Raw genomic sequence first — 19,144 nt, 5'->3', positions numbered from 1 at the left:
TCCTCTATTGTTCATCATGTAAGACTCAAGGCTTTTGTCAAACAGACAAACACTCTTTATTCCTCAGTGGTATTAAAAATAAGTATTTTGTATAACATTTGAACAGGCTGAAAGAAGAACTTGATTTCCTAACCACAACAATTGCCATGTGGTTATTCCGTACATTCCTTCATGAGCAAATTTAGAGGCATATTTCAGCTATATATTTCTCTGCTTGTTCAAAGTGTGAGTTTGATTATGATAAATATTCAAGCATGTTATTTAATCAAATCAACAGAAGTTTACAAAAAACAACCTGAGGTACTGTCCAGATAACTCATGCAAACTCAGTATACTGTAAAAACAAATGAAGTTGTGATCAAATCAATACAAGGAAGAAAACCCAATCTCAATCACATCCTATCTCCAACTAGAAATACATCACACATCTTGTTTTCATAACACAATCAAGACAATGGACTTGCGTCAGGTTCATGCTTGTCGGTGCATCTTGTTTTTTTCTTCTATTAGTAAAACAGTAAAGCACACATTTAAAGCTGTATCTAATGAAAACATAACCTTCAGTGAAAAGGTCAACACCTACAATCGGTGAGGTGAAGGCCCTCTGTTTACACCCCACATGAAAAGAAACTGTTAGCCATAAAACATCAACCTGTCTTCTGAATAGAAGCAAACAAAGCTGTGGTCACAATATAAATCATTTGTTATAGTTAGCAGACAAGGATGTATCTATGCTCAAGGGAGCCAGACTAATATAGAGGGAGGCTGAAACTGAGCAAGTAAAGGATCACTATGTAGGATTTAGTGGGATATATTTATAATTGTGTTTTCAATAGTGCATAAAGCTGAATATTGTATGACATGAAAAATCACAGGGTTTTCATTAACTTTGAATGAGCCCTTCTTATATAAAGAGGAAGCAGGTCCACTTCCATGAAGACCACCATGTTGCACTGCATGTTTCTACAGTGGCACAGAAGGGACAAAATTTGACTTTTCTACCTCTGAGGTCACTAATGTGCTGACTGCAGTTTCATTTCAGAAACAGGCGCCATTCTCTCTGGATGAAAAGATAACTGATAAATCACTTAGAATTATCAAGCCCAACAAAACATCTCTTTTGTTGCCAGTGTAGTTTCTGTTGTGCTGTGGAAGCTCCATGCAGGGCGAGGTTTAACACGCAGCCAGGGAAACTCACAGACCCATTGCATGTATTGTAATTGCATGATGCTACTCAGCTTATCATTGTGTCTCTAGTCAGGGATCACACACGGGGGAGTGACGAGACGAGATAACAATCACAGAAGTAAGTGAGGGTGGGGGGGTATAAGAGGGAAAGAAAGAGAAAAGGAGGAGTTAAAACAGATAAACTGTTGCTATGTAATAAAACATTTTATTATAGAATTATTTTTAAAAGGTTGTTATGTGAAAAGGAGTTAACAAAACACATGAAAAGGAGAAACTACACATAACTTTTTTGAAAATGATGCATTTAATTTCAAGATGCATAATTCAAAAGCTCTTTATAATGCACTTTTATCCCTGGCCCTGAGCAATGTTATGGGTCATTTTGAATTTCAGCTGAGCATTTCTGTCCTGCATGTTTAGAAAATGAGGAGTGAGGGGAAGCATATAGTTGGCTGCAATCTGCAACCTAACCACTAGATGGCAATACATTTCACACACTGGTTCTTTAACTACTTGTTCATCTCTTTCCAGTTTGCCAGGTTATTTGACAACAGTTGATTGGTAGGCAATATCTATTTATAAAATCATAAATCATAGTACTCTGCTGACTTTACCTGACAGCACCCTCATTGAAACACAGGATGGTTCATTAAAAAAGAGCACACAAAATGCAATCCTACCGACACCAAAACAAAATCAGTAAAAAGCTTGTTTGCTGACACATTCTTCCTTATTCCCAGAGACTGAGTGTGGCTGTAGAAATGAGAAATGTATAAATAACACCCTTGCATGGACCACAGTGGAAAACACTAGTGATATATGCACAGATATTAGGTCAAATAGAGTTGTTAAGGGAATTACCTGCAGCAAACAGTATGAGCAGATTATACATAAAGCTAGAAAACCTGGTAAAGCTGAAAAACATCAATAACCCTGAATAACTAAAAGCTAACCTGCTTCTTCTGGACCCTTGGAGCATGGTTTGAAGAGTCGCCATTGACAAAGAGCTTGTTAGTCAAACACACAACTGTGATCAAATTTGGATTTGAATGTTGAATCCTCATAACTACACAGAGATAAGTCACCTTTTCCCAAATGTGTTACACAATCAAAAAGCCATTAGACAAGTGTTGACAAAGAAACCTCTGGCATGAAATTGTGTTTTCCTGATGTGCCCATCATTTCACAGTGAGAAGCTAAGTGAGAGAATATGTTTTCATTTTCTTTATAGCCAAAGAAAATATGGTGTTGAAAAGATACCTTGATAATTTTGTTACTTCTGCATCCAACTTCTGGTGATTTGAGTCAAATTGCTACAGTTTGCAGATTATGTAATCTTATTGGCTTCTCCATTCCTTGAGCAGCCCTCTCTTCAGAGGCTGCTTTAAGTCACAGATGTTCCATGTTTATCACTTTATTACTACCAAGTTTTTTTTTTTTTTTTCATTTCACAGTGTGTCCTTGAGAACTTCTTTCCAGATAAAAGGTAACAAAACACTTAAAAACACAGCACAGCCTATGGATTATCCTGATTATCCAGAGTAACTATGGCAACTTCTGGAAATACAGTTTTCAAGTTTCAAATTAAGTTCCACTGACCCCAGTTGCTTTGGGATGGTGGCATAACTCAGATATCAGAGAGAGGCCCAACAGATAAAAGCGAAACTATGTACAAGGCTGGATATGACTGAAGGTGTCATATCCATGTTCTTAATTTAGGTGAAATTACTTTTTATATCTATTTATATCTGGCCATTAATGTGATAAGGATTAACATAACCAGATTACCTCCCTCTGGGGTTGAGTGCCGCAAATAAATCTACATGCAGCAGGAGAACACTGTAAACAACATGTGATGGTGGGTGACTTTACGTCTTGACATAAATCTTATCAAGCATGAGAGTTAAAATGAATCTTGAACTGCAGCCAAGAAAGAATATATATAGAATATATATATGAAGCACTTTCTTCATACAAGGATCATGTTTTCCACATTTGGATCATGACCAAAAAATAAATTAAAAGAAACTCAGCTGCTATAGGAGCAACTTTGCAAACCCCACATCACAAAGTGTGCTGGTGTGGAATCCGTTGGCCATAAATACGTCAGCTGGACAGTCGAAAGCAGCCTGCATACACAAAGTAAAATGTTAAGACCATATGTGAAATTATTACCTGTGAGACCGCCCCCAAGGCTCCTTCTTCGCACATTTCTTCCATCTTCACTAAGATGTCGTTTAAATTTGAGAGCAGGACTTAACCCGTGAGTTATCTCTGGGTTACTGGACTTCTTGAAGGACATGGAGGGAGGGCAGAGGATGTGGTCCAACTAAAGAAAAAAGAAAGAAACAGCAGGGAATTAAAAAATATATATGTATTCAGTTACTTTGTAACACAAAAGATCTTAAATATCAGTTTATAGTTTTCAAGATGTGGATATTTGTATAATAGTCAACGAATACACCAAACAACAGTAAGCTATAGCACAGCTAGGTGCTAAAAGTGAGCTAAGATCTTTACAAATAATGAGCTGTGAGGAAGAGAGGAGTAAACGGTGACTGATATAATTGATTAATTAATTGGCCTACATTGAGGTTTAATTATAGTAATCAAGTACACACAATAAGTTCTGTTAAATGTATTTATGAAGTGTTTAGTACATTAGTGCTTGTGTAAGTGCTTTGTCTTTATATATTTTTGGTTTTATCAGTCCTGTACACAGTGGCACATTTAGCGCTGCAGCATATGATGATTTTCAATTAATTATTAGAGGTTAAAAGATTCTCTAAATCTATGGTTCTGTTCATACCTCGTTTTTAAGGTCTTATCGCAGAGCCATGGTTGGACCAACAGTCACATGACAAATGCAATTGTAATGTGTTTTTGTCATTTAGTTCAATAATGAGAGATCAACAAGCTGAGCTAGCGATGGCAGTGGGTTTGGATATCGTTGTTGCATGGTTCTGTATCATGATACAAGATAGTGGACATTAGTATCAGATTGCTTCACAATAGATACAACCCCAATTATCTATTCATCCATAAAGTTCTTCCTCGATTTCTGATTAATCATGTTGTCTGTAAAGCATCTGAATAACAGCAGGAAACAACCCTGGTTTATAACCCTAATATATTCAACTGGCAGTAATGTTAAGATGAGGAGAAAACACTAATCAGGTATCTGGTGAAGTTGGCAGAAATTTACACAGGGTAAAAATGTAGGGCAACAGGCTGTGAGAGTCTTTTCGCATGAAGGGAGCATTGTGTTAAAGCTAAATAAAGCTGCAAATCAAAGAACCATAGGCAACCCAGAGGGCAGGGCTCAACTTCTCAAGTGATCTAAGACGGGGGATTCCCAGGGAGTCCTCCATATCATGTCAGTACTTACAGCTTAAAAGACAAAAAATAGGAGTTTGAGTTTTTCTTTCAAGTCAAAACTTGTGAGGTTTCCACACCCAGGGTGGCAGGATTCAAGAAGTAGGCCAGTATTCAAAACCTTCTATGACAGTAATCCGTATATCTTCGAAAAAGAAACAGTCAGAGAGAGCGGAAGATAAAACATATATAGTAAGAAAAGTAAAGACAATTTGCAAATGCCTAAATAAAAGTACAATGCCAGGTTCGACATCCATTATTAACATATAATGCACACAACAATCCATTTAACCAGCCCATAGTGTGCTAAGGAGATAATGACCTTACATGACGCTCAGACCACATAACAATGCCCAGCGGGGTGAGGAAGAGGCCCTCCCTACGAATACAAAGACACATAAATGGCTCAGAGCATGAGGTGGAAGGAAATAACCTCTGCCTCTCTACGGGATGATTTATGATCCCTGTGTCATTAATGACAACCAAGAGCTTTCTGTGTAGGGTGGCTACGCTTCACCGAGAACGAAGAGATGAAGAGTAAGAGGCCCTGTTCAGACGTGGTATTAACATCCGTCCTCAGAGATCTGATCACAAGTTGACCACATTTGGTTTATGTGATCACATCTGGCATTAAAATGTGTCCTAAATGTGTCTCCTGTGATCACTTATGATCACATCTCACTTATGCAAATAAATATGTACGTGATTTGTGTTTGCTCAGATCAAATCAAGTTTTCCCCTGGTCTGAGTTTACTGATGTGCCCAATGACTATGTTTGTGTGTTTGTGTTGGTGTTAGCGAAGAGAATGAGTGAGTGGAGTCAGAAGGGTCTTGAATGAATGGGCAGGTCCACTTTACAATTTGAGAAAAGTATCCATCATTATGTGGTGATCAGTGTTGACATTGTGGCTACAAACAAATGAAGAAGCATAAAAGTATATCTGATTCATTGTGAAATTTTAGCAGGTCAAAAGACCTCAGCTGAATAGGTGGTACTTGAGATGTGGCCCAGGATGCATTTGCATTGAAAGCGAAAACAATGTGGCCATGGCACCTCAGAATGTGGGCTGATCAGTTCTCAGGACACATTGAGGACACATTTCTGTGCGTTCGCACCTCAGTGCTGGTAGCACAGGCAGTACATCACAAGGTCATATTTCATTAAAAAGAATGTTTTCAAAGTACAGTATGTCTTCTCAGAAGAGATTTGCTTCATTATATAACATGATTTTCTACGATACTATAAAAAAAGTTTCTGTGCAGAACATTCTAACATATGGCCGCACTAACCACAAAAATATTTTGAGTGAGAAAGACGTTGCAAGATGCCCTTGAGGTTGAGTTGGTTACAAATGAGTCATAGACAGATATCCTCAACTATAGTTGATGTGGTTGTCTCTGTCTGAACTGGGTCCATTTTAAATATATATCTAATATTGAGTTTGTATAAAAATACTTTAAAACATTAACTATATTCCTACAGTCATAGGATTTTGTGGATCAATGGCCAAGTAAAATACATTTCACCTTAATTGTAAACCTGTACCCTAATACATTTATTACATAAAATGTTTTGTCTAACAAAAATTCAGCCTTTCTTAAACACTCTACTGCTGCTAGTTAGACCCACAAAGACAAACACCACCACACACCCACAACCTCAAGTTGAGCCAGTAAACACAGCTGAGGCCGAGACGGAGAGCTGTGATACCCAAATGTTCATATGCATGTTGGTTTCAAATGATGTGGTGAAGTCTTAGTTTCTCCACTTAAGATGAGCCTACAATCCATTAAGATTTGCACTATGAATCAAAATATACGAACATGGAAACCAAGAACTCAGACCATAATTGCAAACAGGATATAATCTGGTAAACTCCTGCATCATCCAGTTGCATTGTTTAGAGACAGAAGCATTTACAAACAGGTCATTATGACCGGAACACCTAGGATCGTATTAATACACGGAGCAGTGTGTACTATGGCCTGAGGGATGATGTCGCTCTATTATATGATCTCTACATCACAAAGGAAGTTGTATACTGTGTCAGAGAAAATATAAGTCTCATTTTCAAAAGCTTCTTTTGTTAGAATGATTGCATACCAGCTACAAGAAGATATGACCATATCAATTATTACTGGCACGTGATTTGAGCTTATAAAAAGAGGTAATATAGTCAACTATCAGTGCTGTTTGTGCTCTGGGTCAAAGTCTGGAGTTTGGAGACGTGTGTATTTTACGTCAGACATTGGCTTTCACTTGACTACGCAAACATGGAAGAGCCAATAATCAATACCTTTAGTCACTTTCTTACTGCCTACTTAGAATGAGTAACACATATGTGAACTCAAAACACAAACACGCACAGCTCTTGTGATCCATGCAAACTTTTGTCTTCGCCATCCAGACTTGGGTGATGCACCACAAAGCAGAAATATGAGTCTGTGGAAACTGGAGGGCTGCAAAAGCTGAGCAGAGTTTCATCTGATTTTGGATTTTCGGAGCTTCGACGTTATCATCCAACTATACATGATAGTCTGGTGGATCAGTAAACCCATTCAGCACATTCAACGCATGTTACAAGACAGTAGTGCAGTAAGCTCTGTTATTAAAGGATATGTGTCAAATTTCTTCCAGTCCAGAACATCTGCATTGATTTTGGGCGGGTGTAAGCCCTTTAAATGCCTATTTGATTACATAGAAAACCTGCAGTGAGCCAATTCCAGTCTTCTTGCTGTGTGCACTGTGGGTAACACACATTGCAGTTTTGGCAGCAGCTATTGCCCTTTCACCTACCACCATCCCTCTCTCCCTGCAGCAGGGCTCCTGTGTGCTAGATAAAAGCCTGACCTGCTCCTCTTTCCTCCATCGTCTGTTCCACCCTCAGCTTCAAACACAGTGGACAGTACCAACAATCCTTTGTTGTCAAAGCAAAGAACAGACAGCAAACACACGTGAGACAAAGATGATGTAAAGCATAACACGCAAAGTCAGTTGTGTTAACCCACTGAAAGACGGGGCAACCTTAACCTATTTGTATGTGACAAATGAGGTTTTATTACTGTATTTGCTGTAACACTATCATTTCTACTGAGAATACAGATTCTACCATTTGTACTTTGATTTTACATTAGACTGAACAGTCAAGACATCCTGATGCTCTTGTGGTTCACAGTACTCTGACCACAATATGCATTTAGCTTGAAACCCAACACTCTCAAACCCCTTTCAATATTTCCTGCTACTCAAATGTGCATAAAGCTCAACACAACATTCAAATGATAAAAGCCATTTTTGCAACTTAGGGGCAGCAGACAAAAGTTGTGATACAATATTGACTTGTTACTTTTGAAGTTGGTAGCAGCAGCAGTATAATTCATTTGGAGTCTATTTTCTGGTGATCCAGAAACAGACTATTTAAGCTGTAATTTTGGTTTCTACCTATTGATCTCAGTGAGGCCAGGAGATGTTGCAGATTCTGCTGCAACTTCCCTGTAGGTTCATCAATACAATTAACACCGTTGACGTTGTCATTTGATAAATATAAAATATTGGTTGAGGTAGATTTAATAATCACTGACTGATAACTTTAGGCTGCCAGTGAATGTTGTAAATGTGAAATAAAAGGCTGTTGGAGTAGACAGAATGAGTGGAATGGGGAAAAAAGTCAAACAATGTGCAGGAAAGTAGAGGAAAAGTACAGGAAAAACCTCGAAAACGAAGTAAAATAAAAGTTAGTCAAGGATGTAGGGGTATGTGCCATGAGTCACCTAACCATTGCTGGGAAAAGAGGAGAGGGAACTTTTCTAACAGTGTAGATAAGACTGATCTGCAGCAAGCAGAGCAAACACTCTGAGGTCTTACCCCTGCTGTCGACCTCTACCAGCAAAACAACAAGACAAATGTTTGAGAGGTGGGAAAAGACACTCTACTGCAAAGATGAGAAACTTTTTTTCTATACCGGTGTATACACAAGCATGCACAGCTACCCAAACAAACTGACAAACAAAAGGACAGAATAGCAGGAAGAGCTGCACATACTTCACAAGCTAATACAAGAATGAAAGAGCGAGGCTGCACTTGGGGAAACTGTCCCCAAGGTCAGGTAATAAATACTCCAATGGTTCAAGCCAGAAAAAACTATGTGGTATTCACATACTTGTATGTGGTCCACACTGTGAGACCACAAGACTCAATTATGAAAACAACCCAAGTGCTGCTTGTACTTGGAAACTGTGTTGTCCTTCATACAACATATTAGACATATTATGGTATACTTCACCTCCTCACATGGTTCTGCTTTACAAGGTCAAGAGGGTTGAGTCATAATTTCCACATTTTAAAAATGTAAATGTATATCAACATCACAAAGGGAAAATAAGCAAATGTATGCACACCCCAGGATATTATTTCCATTTGAAGGATTTGTGCTGACGTGTTATTTACCAATTCACTGAGATGGGAGAAAGGAACCGTTTATGAGTGGGAATATGGCCATTAGCGTCTATCGGTGGTTGCTAAGACACAATGAGTACTCATTTACGATAAAACAGGAAGGGACATCAATGGGTAATACCCCATACCCATTTCCAGTCATCTCTGTCCCTGTCATTGTTCCTCCATCATATTCTTTCCTACACCCAACAACTGAGAACAACATTTAGTGGTAATCACACTTTTCACACGTGCATCCTACAGATAAATGTAGAATACTTAGATACAAAAAGTTCTCCCCCATCGATTACTGCTGTTAATTTACCATTATCAAAGAGACTAATACAAATCAACTTTACCCTTGTGGTCCACAATGAATAACACAAACAAGAAAACCTTTCACTTTCGATGTTGTTGCATTTAAATTACACCAGAGACAGTAAATTTGTGTTCTCACATAATCTCTCTCATCAAGTTCAAACTAATTTGACATGATGCACAATTCGTTTCAATGTAATCAAATAGGCTCCCAGCAGTCATGGGGGGTTGAAAACAATGTTGCTCCAATCGTGTATGCTGTTCTCTCTGCTGCCTCACTTGGGTGGAAAGGTAACAGGTGAGCCCGCAGATTTATTGTCGTTGAATAGTAAGGCACCTGCTTTTTACAAAGTCAAGAAAAAAGCCTTATCTTTGTTGGTCACTTTGTCATATACAGTAGAGAACACAAAATGCTTTTCATATGCATTGGTATCGCAATTATCCACTCAGGATGCTAGTGTCCTGTATTTTCAGGCAACAACATAACATTGCTGACTTACTTTACTGATGGGTCAAGAGGACATGCAAAAGGGCAAGCTGAGAGTGAGCGCCCTCTGTTGGATCACGAGTAAACTACTTCAGACGGCCTGACGTGCTTCTAGCCTGTATATCTTTTAATTTAAACGTGGCATTACAGTTTAAATGAATGTTTGAAAAAAAAAAAAGATTAACAACGTGCAATTGAGCTCGTTATCCTATTTTTTTCCTTTTGATTATGTTTAACTTGTAATTTGCAATTATTGATAAATAAGTAATGAGTCTACCAGTATATATAAATTACGAGCCTGCAAGCAATGACCATCTTCTTTTGAAGCCTCAATTTCTTCTGAGTTGTTTTTTAGATTCATAGCAGTGATTCATTCTTATTTATCAAAGCATACTGGTTCAAATGAATTCACTTCCAAATTATAACTGTGCATGAGACCAAAAGGTCTTCACAGTTCAACAAGATAATCACTAAATGTTCAGAGAGAAGCTCCCCATCCCTCCATAATCAGCAGATCTAAACACAAGAAATGAATGGATTCAGAAAGTGGAACGCTGGAGTACTTTGTACTTGAAACAGGTTCGAGAACTGTTGGAAATACGTACGTTTGTGACTTATGCAACAAATATACATTGTGGTTGACAACAGAATAAATAGAGAAGTTTTAATGTTTATCTGATGAATTCATGTCACAAACATAAATGGTTGCAACACTTCCTTTATACATTTCAAAATAAAAGCACTCCAGTGTTTGTTAGCCAAAGCCATTCATTTGTTTAAAAAAATAGGGGTTTTATTGTAAAATATTTGCAGGAGCGGAAGATGCACGGCTTCATACTCGATGGTGCATAACTGCCTTTTATTGTGTATATTTATGCTTGTACATTAAGCCTTTAACAATAATTACAAAAATATTAACTAGGACCTTCCGAAATTGTTTATTTTTAAGATATCAGGGTGGTAGAGCTTAACTTATGTTTGGAATTAAAAAGTGATCTTTGGCTTGAAAAATTTGTGACCACTGCCTTACATGTTGAGTAACACACTAACTGTATGCACACTGATTCAGCTTGTGAAGAAATCCAAAACCTGACAGGCCTGCAATGCCTTGTTAAGGTCACTAAGCTATGATTGGACTATTGAAGCCTGGGGGAGGGGGTTAGTAAACTGTCAGCTGTTTGAAGACATGTATGAGGATTGTTGTTGCGGCCTCTGTAAACACTAAAAACCATGGGATTTCTTCCTTTTTCCTATTTAGACGCCAACGTGACTCCAGAAACAAACATGCTGTGATTATATAATAGGAACGGTCATTTTGTGTGATACTTACTGTATATGTTAGTGAACTGTGCTCAGTGAACTCTCGAGATAGAGAGCATGTTCATTGCTCTTTTTCTCAGGGTCAACTGCAGTAGAACAAACTATGTTCTGGCTGACCTCCTCACCCAACATCTGTCTTTTTCAACTCTCCCCGAATTTAAATCTGCCCTGAATTCCTCTCCCCTAGCTCTACACACTGAGGACAGTTTTACCCATGAGGAAAACAGCACACTTAAAAGTCTCCCAGCTAAAATCCAAATAACTCTTATGTGATTGAAAGTCTCCAAGGGGTTCTTCACATTTCAGTCAACCGACAAACACTTAGATTTTCTTACTGTCCCTATTTAAAACTTGTGTTGCTCTCCCACAGGGATTCAGTTTCCTGTCTCTTTTTTTTTACTCTTGTTGCATACAATTTACCATAATGAGAGTTATTATCTTCAGCATTAATAATAATTAAACCATGTTTATTTCTTACCAAGCTTTCCTTCTATTAAACACAGTTCCTTTGACACATGGTGTATACATTCCATAAAATCGCCTTCGGACAGAGAACTGATCACATTTTACTCATGATTTCCACCTGTGTATATCACCCAGGAAAAAATGAAAAGAAGCCAAGTAAAAATGCATCACTACAGAGCAGCATAACAGAATGATCACCAGGGTTGTGTTTGTGCCTAAATCCAGCATTTATCGCCAAACACTTTTAAAGCAATCTAATGAGCCCAACTAAACTACATTTATATCTGTGAGTATATGATGAAAACAGGAAAGCGTCTCTCTATGTATAATGAATTACAGTTCAACCGCAGCACTACCCCCTTCAAAATAATCATACAGTTTAATCAAAACCAAATTTTAAAGTTCAATGTTCTTATTTCATTATTTTGAAAGAAACATTTGTATTACTTTTGCATTTACAAGGTTTATAACACTATAAGGTAGAGGGATATAAAGGTGTTTATTGATGCACAGTTGTACATTATCATTTCATTATTTATAACATCTCAGGGGAACATTTTATATCAATTTAACAATATTGCCATTCATTCAAATGTTTACATACCAGTATCTACTTACTGGTGTTTACGAAAGCTGGTACACACTTTAAATACTACAAAGTACGTAAAAGATTACATAACCTTATTTTAACCCTTGTTATGAATCCAATCAGCTATGTCAACAGTTGGAGTCTCCTACCTTGCTTCCCTCTGATGATGAACACTGACCCACAGTTAAATTCCGACCTAGAGACATTTTTGTTTAGGTACAAACAAAGTTGAGCTGCTGTATCACTTCAAATGCTCAGTCATCGCAAACTGGTGGACTCAACCCAGACATACAAAAGACGGGGCTGAGGAGTCAAAAATCAAAGATGGATCCAGGAGAGGCACGGTCCACAGAGGGAGTGAAAAGAGTCTTAACCAGATTGTGGTAATCCTCTTAGCCGTGAAGCATACACTGACAATGGACGTCCCTCTTATTACCCTGGTTGTCTGCATGCTTTAATAAATGGCTGCTTATTCAAGGGCACAACACAGGGTTGGAACCACTGCACAGAGACAGAGTTAAACATTGTCAAACTGAAGCAAATATTGATACTCAAGCACGCACAGATGCAATGCCAGACAGTTGCCCTTCAAACTTCAGGGATCAGACTGTCAAGATGCTATAATAATAAAAAGGATCTAGTCAGACTGAAACCGATGTTTTACTCTTTGTTCAGTGATCATCAGCTAAGTCAAATCTTCAAGTTCACATTTACTTTTGCAATGATCCAACATCATTTTCCACACAACAATATCATAAAAAAAAGCTCACAATAACAACCAGTGACCTGTAACATCACAATGTGCCAGTTAAGTCACTGTTTTCTTACACTATAAAACCACGCCCAGCCCAGCAACAACAAGTATTTGGCTTTAGATGATATACTTTTACTTGTCTATTCTTGCCCCTGGTTTGGATGTACTAAAATTATTGTTGACACAACTCAGAGTAAAAGTTCCCCAAAGCAGAGAATAGCTTCTTAAAGTGATGCAAGTGGATTTTTCAGCCGCTGATTTCCATCACTTTCAGAAAATTTAAATGTGCTGTTTGTCAAAGACATCAAGGACAGAATTATAGGAGATAAGGCTCTGACATGAATGTTATAAGATGCAAACACAACCACATTTAACCTGACAGTTGTTTACAATGTTCAGTCACTTTAGGACACAATAAAACCTGTGTGCTCTCTATTGAGCAGCACTGTATGCACAAAGACAGAGTACCAAAGTCAGTTTACATAGAATACATCATTAAAGAAAGGTTAAGTGTATTAAAGACGGATCTAAAATGACTTCCGTGCCTGCCTGAACTTTACTTGGCCTCAATTTACTTCATGAAAACAATTTCTCTTCATCATACAGCACAGACACTTTTAAACAAACAGAAGCGGTGCTTGTATGATGAACGTAGCTGAAGTGAACGAGCGCGTCTTTGATGAGATTAATGAGACTTCTGCTAACCTAAACACAGCAGCTCAAATTCAGCAAAACCTTCCAGCGGGTTTAATCCTTTAACCATGTGTGACACTCAGTTTGCCAAGCGTCACACATGGTTACTCCTTATTTGAACAAACCCCACTGCCAAGGAGTGTGCCAGTTTCATCAAGCAAAAGTGATCCATAAAGAAGTTATGAGAAAGAGAGTTATTCACAGTTAAGTCATTTTCAAGCAGAACGTACTGCAAATAGTCTGACTGAGGTGTTTTTACGGCTTTCTAATAACTGAATCCTTGGGAAGGAACTACAACCCACAGTGAAATTACAAAGTATGCATCGTGGCCAAATATTCTGGAAAAAAAACTTATTTTAAAACATGATCCACTTTAAGAATAATTCCACGAGTGTACTGTTTAATGCTGCATAAGGAGCACATTTCATTTCAACACATTTTGCCTCTCACCCTATAGGGAAGTGGTTCTGTTTGTTTTGGTGCTCACACTGTGTACCGAAGATAATCCACCTAACTGTCTAGTAGCTACTACACCAACATCTGCAGTCATTGCCAAGAGTGAAAGAGTGAGAGCCTAGCATGTGGGAAGAATAAGAAAAGGTGTTCTCTGTCTTTGTTGTTGTTCTTTGCTGATTTATGCCCAAATGACCTGCCCACAAGCTTATCACATGTCGGTGGATATACAGGCTTCAAATAACAGACACTGTTGTAATAATACCATAAGGCTTAATGCTGAAACCCACAGGATGAGTCTGATCTTTAATTATCACGTTTGTTATTTCAGCAACAAATATAAAAGCAAGAAAATAGGAAATGGAGGGATTAAACAACACACAACTGTGCCATCTCGGGTAGAAAAGTGAAAGTATGGTTTATAGATTTATGATTATGAGAGGGTCAAAGGTAAGGAATACAATGATTAACAATCTGTCATATGGTGTATCCAAGGAAAGCAGGTGCAACTGCTACCAATAATTTGCAATGACATGTCATTATTGAAAGTTAAGTTATACATCCAGTGAGCTTGGGCCACCATATGTTAATAAATCTGGACACCATGCTACCTGTTATAATCCATTTGTTTTTTTCTCTAGTGCATGAAAGAAAGGATTATGAGTGGGATAATCGCATTCTGACTGCAGATAATGTTCTTTGTAACTGCCCACCACACTGGACTGATTTAGAAGTCTGGGATGGACAAAGATTCAGCAACGCCGAGTTCTGTGAAGACAAGTAAATATTTTGGACAAATCCCATTGAGCTCCATAGAACGAGATGCACTCACTGACACACTGCACAGTGAAGACACAGTGGTAATTGAGCCGCTCGGTATGAAGATGTGATGTCACGTAAGTTCAACTGCACAGCAGTGAGACAAAGGTCAAAGTTCCCTGATTAGCCCTAGTTTAACGTCACTGGAAAGCTGCTCTTCACTGACAGGTCACCTGACCTCTTGGCCGTGGTGTTTGTGTCTATTAAGTTTAGAATAACAGTTCAAATTACATCTCTTCTGTTGCCAGCGTCAGATAGGTCACTGGTTTTAAATTCACTCCAAACTGACATTTCAAAGGGGAACAGGAAGGTAAAAGGCCACAGGGTTCATACTGCACTGGCTCAAAATAAGGGCTGGTGTGCTTGGATAGTCTATTGTAGGAACACATCATAAAACATCTCCAATAACAACAAAATTACATTCAATCAGCCAAAATAGAGGAAAAACATTGTTATTTTAGCCAAATAATTTGGTTTGAATGACTTACTGTGAGAGAAGTACAAATTAAGAGACCAGACTTGGTGCTTGCCAGCGTCTGTGATATCTCAGCTCTATCTGTCGCCAAGCCAATTTAGCTGAGCACCACTGTTGGCAAACATGACACCACCCTGGAGTTATGTTCCAGAGGATGTCAGTTCCTGAGAAGAGTCTGCGGTTTGATGTTTACAAATATTGAATTAACATCTCACAGAGAAAGGTGTATGGTTCATACAACATTCACAATTCCGGCCTGATCTGCAGTTCTGTGTATTCTCAACTTCCAGGACGCAGCAATTATTACACTTTAAGTTTCGTGATGTGGGCTTAGGTTACGCAAAAAAGTAGTGATTGATCAATAATGACTGCACCCCAGAAATTCTGAGTCAAATGTGTGGACTCACATGGATAATGTTGCACAATTTTCTGTATTTTCCCCATTGCTCATATTGGATATCAGAGAAGTTGACAACTAACCACACCCACAGCCTGGAGTCATGCTGCATGATGGAAAGGTTCTGTAGCTCTGAAATCTCTAACACACGCTCGCATGCACCAGTTTAAATGGAGCGAATCCTGCGAGCTAGTTCAGGCAGCCACCTCAAGCTGCGCTGCTCCAATCACGTGACACACATCATGTGACATACCTCATTCTCCACAAACATCTATTTTACACACCCACCTTATTAGGCAGCCTATTTAAGCAGAGAGAAATTTCCCATCAGCCCCTTTGCTCGCACTGCTGCTGCAGTATCGCTACCAGTTACTTCAGCCCCTCCACCACTCCAGCAACCACCTGTAGCCTCCGGTGGGGGGGGTTACAAATATTTGCTCGTCACTCCCCTCATATCTGTGTAATCATATCGGGGGAGTGATTGAGTTGGAGCCTAGACGCCAAACACAAACTATGTTCTAATGCTGCAATAAACAGTTGAACGTGAGTTGTCTGACTGAAATTGTTTTCATGCAAGCTAGTCAAACCAGTATGCAGGGGCATTCATGCAGTATAATATAAAAGCATCAAGTATCCATGGCAGGTTATCTGAATTAAATGGCTGAGACATAAATTATGTACTTCTTATTTTCGACATCTGATCCTGGGTAAACACAACAATCTCCTCTAAAAGATCAGGTTCATCCCAGTCTGTGCCTCTAATGTTGTATAATCATCACATTAGTCACAGAGCTAAGAATCAATTTTCTGATTGTCAGCAATCGGAAAAACCCAGGTCACTTAACATGATGCTATACTAACCCTAATTAAAACATTCCAACTGTTTCTAAGTTGCTAATGATTTTTTCCAAATCCAGGTAGCCACTATAAACATGCGTCCTCTTTCTGTAAAACACAAACTCCATATTATCACGCTGTTGTGGAAGAAAAGAAGATATTGGAAAGAAACAAACTTAATTTACAGTTTATTAGATACACCTATAAAAATGCTGGGCAATAAAACAATATCACTAATTATCACAATATAATAGTATAATATATATAATATATCAAAGGTTCTGTATATATGTGTTTTGTGCAAGCACATCTCAGATTTGTAAAATGTTTGGGCTGCCCCATCACAGAACTTAATGACCTTTTGGAGTTGTTGTTGAGAGATCATTATTTATCTGAAGTGTCATCGCAACACAAACTCTTTACAAATCAGCATGCCAAGTTTCAGTTTTATTACTAATACAGAAGAAACACTACCTGAGGCTGAGGTCAGCTGGTGAAATGATAAACAATCCTGTCACTTCATTAACTAGGCTATGACTGCATAAGACAGGACTCGAAGTTAAAACAGAAAGCAGTGCATCTGTTCACTGCAAGACTCAGAAGTACACACTGAGTATGAGTGCATGAAGTCAGAGGAGTACACAGCGTAAACTATACTTGTACAATGAGCTGCATCTGTTGTGTCATCTATGATGTATTATAGAGGAGAATCAGAAAACATTTTGTTCTGTGTAACATCATCACACACACAACATACATTTCATTATCATTTTTTTAGTTTAAAGACTGTCTCTTGCTCCTGATTGATGGTTGTGGTTTTAAACTCTTCTTCATGAGCAGAAAACACTTGACGAGAGCAAAACATTGTACAAATCTGAGGTAGATCTATTGTGTTATACCTCCTCACTCTGCTTTCACTAAACATTAATATATTGAACCTTTGTTATATTGCTATTGATTCATTATATTGCTAAAACTATTGCCTCTGCCAAGGAGATAGTCTCACCCCTGTCTATTTGTTTGTTTTAAAGCAAAACTAAACAAAACGGGTGGATAGATTACCATGAAACCTGGAATGATTCCCCATTGATTTCTCAGAGGATAATTAATTCATTAATGGATGTTGCTGTGAGAAAAAAATGTACTGATATGAGTGCAATTTGGTGCAGACCCAAATAAAATATGGATCGGGTAAATTCATAAGGGGACTGTTGGGCCTTAGTGGAGGTGTGTGCTCTACTGATTTTACATGATCTACCTTTTGTAAAAGAAAAGCTGAGAAAAACCTTGAGTATGATAGTAATTTGAATACATGTACTATACTCTACCACCGTCTGTTTGTATATGTTTGTGTGAAGCTTTGTTTATATGGTGCTGTTTGTTTGTGTTATGCTTTTTCTTTACTCACACTTGGATGATTACAGTAAATAATACTTGCACGGTAGCATTCTTACTGACTTATGAGTGAAGCTGGAGCAGGATGTTGTTGAGAACTACTCCGTAAAGTAAAGTCAGTCAGATCACTGTTTCACAAGTCTTCTGCTTGGTGACTAATGACTAATATTACAGAGATGACTGACACTTTACATGACTCGTTTCTTTCCCCCCATGTTTGCATCCCCATTGGTTTAAGTCACACGTTATTTGTGTGTTTACCTTCTCGTCCTCCTCACACTCTTCCTCCCCTGCTGCTGCTTCCTCCTCCCGCCGTGTGTTTCCATCGTCCTCCGCCTCGTTGACACTGTCTGTGTCCGAGCTGTGACTCTCGTCTCCGGCTTCAGAAGCCAGACCGCACCGGGCAGCTGGAGCCTCCTCGCCCTCGGACAAGGTGTGCGACCCGGAGGAGGACGACGACAGACTCCCGCAGCCTCCAGCTGCGTTAACACGGTTGAGCTCCATTATTAATGCTGTTGTGTTCCAGGTAATATCAGCAGCTCCGGGACCAGGACGACTCCATGAAGAGGCAGAACAGATTAGCCCGTCAGCACACCTGTGCAGCCCGGTGAGGTCATCGGCGTTAAAAATGACGCTGCTCTCTGCGCAACTTTAATTTAAAAAAAAACAAAACAACAACGTCACGACGTGGAGCAAACTCTGTAATGTCTCCTGGAGCCTGTTGCAGAAGAAGTTTGGCGTCACGGTCCGGGTCGGAGCCGCCTCCTGTGAGTGTTGTGTTGCTCCACGCTGCCTCTGACCTCGCTCTCCACGCACTAGTACAAGCCTGGTGGCCTAAAGAAACCCCGCCCACAACGTGCGAGGGCGGACCAATCAGAGCCACGCTGCTGCCAAACCAACCACACGAGTTTTCACCATCTTTAGAAGCGTGTGTCCCCCCCCCCCGTGGTGAAAACGATCAGTGGTGAGAAGTGAAAATGCACAGAAGTGTTGAAGTTCCAAGCAGGGGTGTAGAGAAAAAAATCAGGGACCAGCATGTGCACCTGCCCCACTCACCCATTCCAGCAGCCTATGACAACATCAGTAACTCATCTTTGTTTGTCAGAATAACATATTCAAAATGTGTGTTGTAAAAGAATGAACT

The 19,144-nt window shown here is 39.0% G+C and overlaps 1 protein-coding gene across 8 annotated transcripts in view; it reads right to left on the bottom strand.

Moving 5' to 3' along the window:
- The window catches only part of mast4 (microtubule associated serine/threonine kinase family member 4), an 87,809-nt gene extending 68,992 nt beyond the window's left edge, over positions 1-18,817 (bottom strand). For 7 of the 8 annotated variants that reach the window (XM_069513423.1, XM_069513430.1, XM_069513424.1 and 4 more), the window contains exons 1-2: positions 18,262-18,817; positions 3,364-3,517 (exon numbers count right to left, since the gene is read on the bottom strand). In XM_069513423.1, the coding sequence (XP_069369524.1) occupies positions 3,364-3,517; positions 18,262-18,504 (397 nt within the window). In that variant the 5' untranslated portion in view covers positions 18,505-18,817. Of the gene's footprint in view, positions 1-3,363; positions 3,518-12,326; positions 12,625-18,261 lie in introns of those variants that run through there. The other variant, XM_069513431.1, reaches the window with a different exon arrangement.
- Between the last annotated feature and the right edge of the window lie 327 nt (positions 18,818-19,144).

Source organism: Paralichthys olivaceus, chromosome 18 (assembly GCF_024713975.1).
Source record: "Paralichthys olivaceus isolate ysfri-2021 chromosome 18, ASM2471397v2, whole genome shotgun sequence".
Classification (NCBI taxonomy): Eukaryota; Metazoa; Chordata; class Actinopteri; order Pleuronectiformes; family Paralichthyidae; genus Paralichthys; species Paralichthys olivaceus.
The sequence above is the reverse complement of the archived record's forward strand: the minus strand, read 5'-3'. Positions and strand labels throughout refer to the sequence as shown.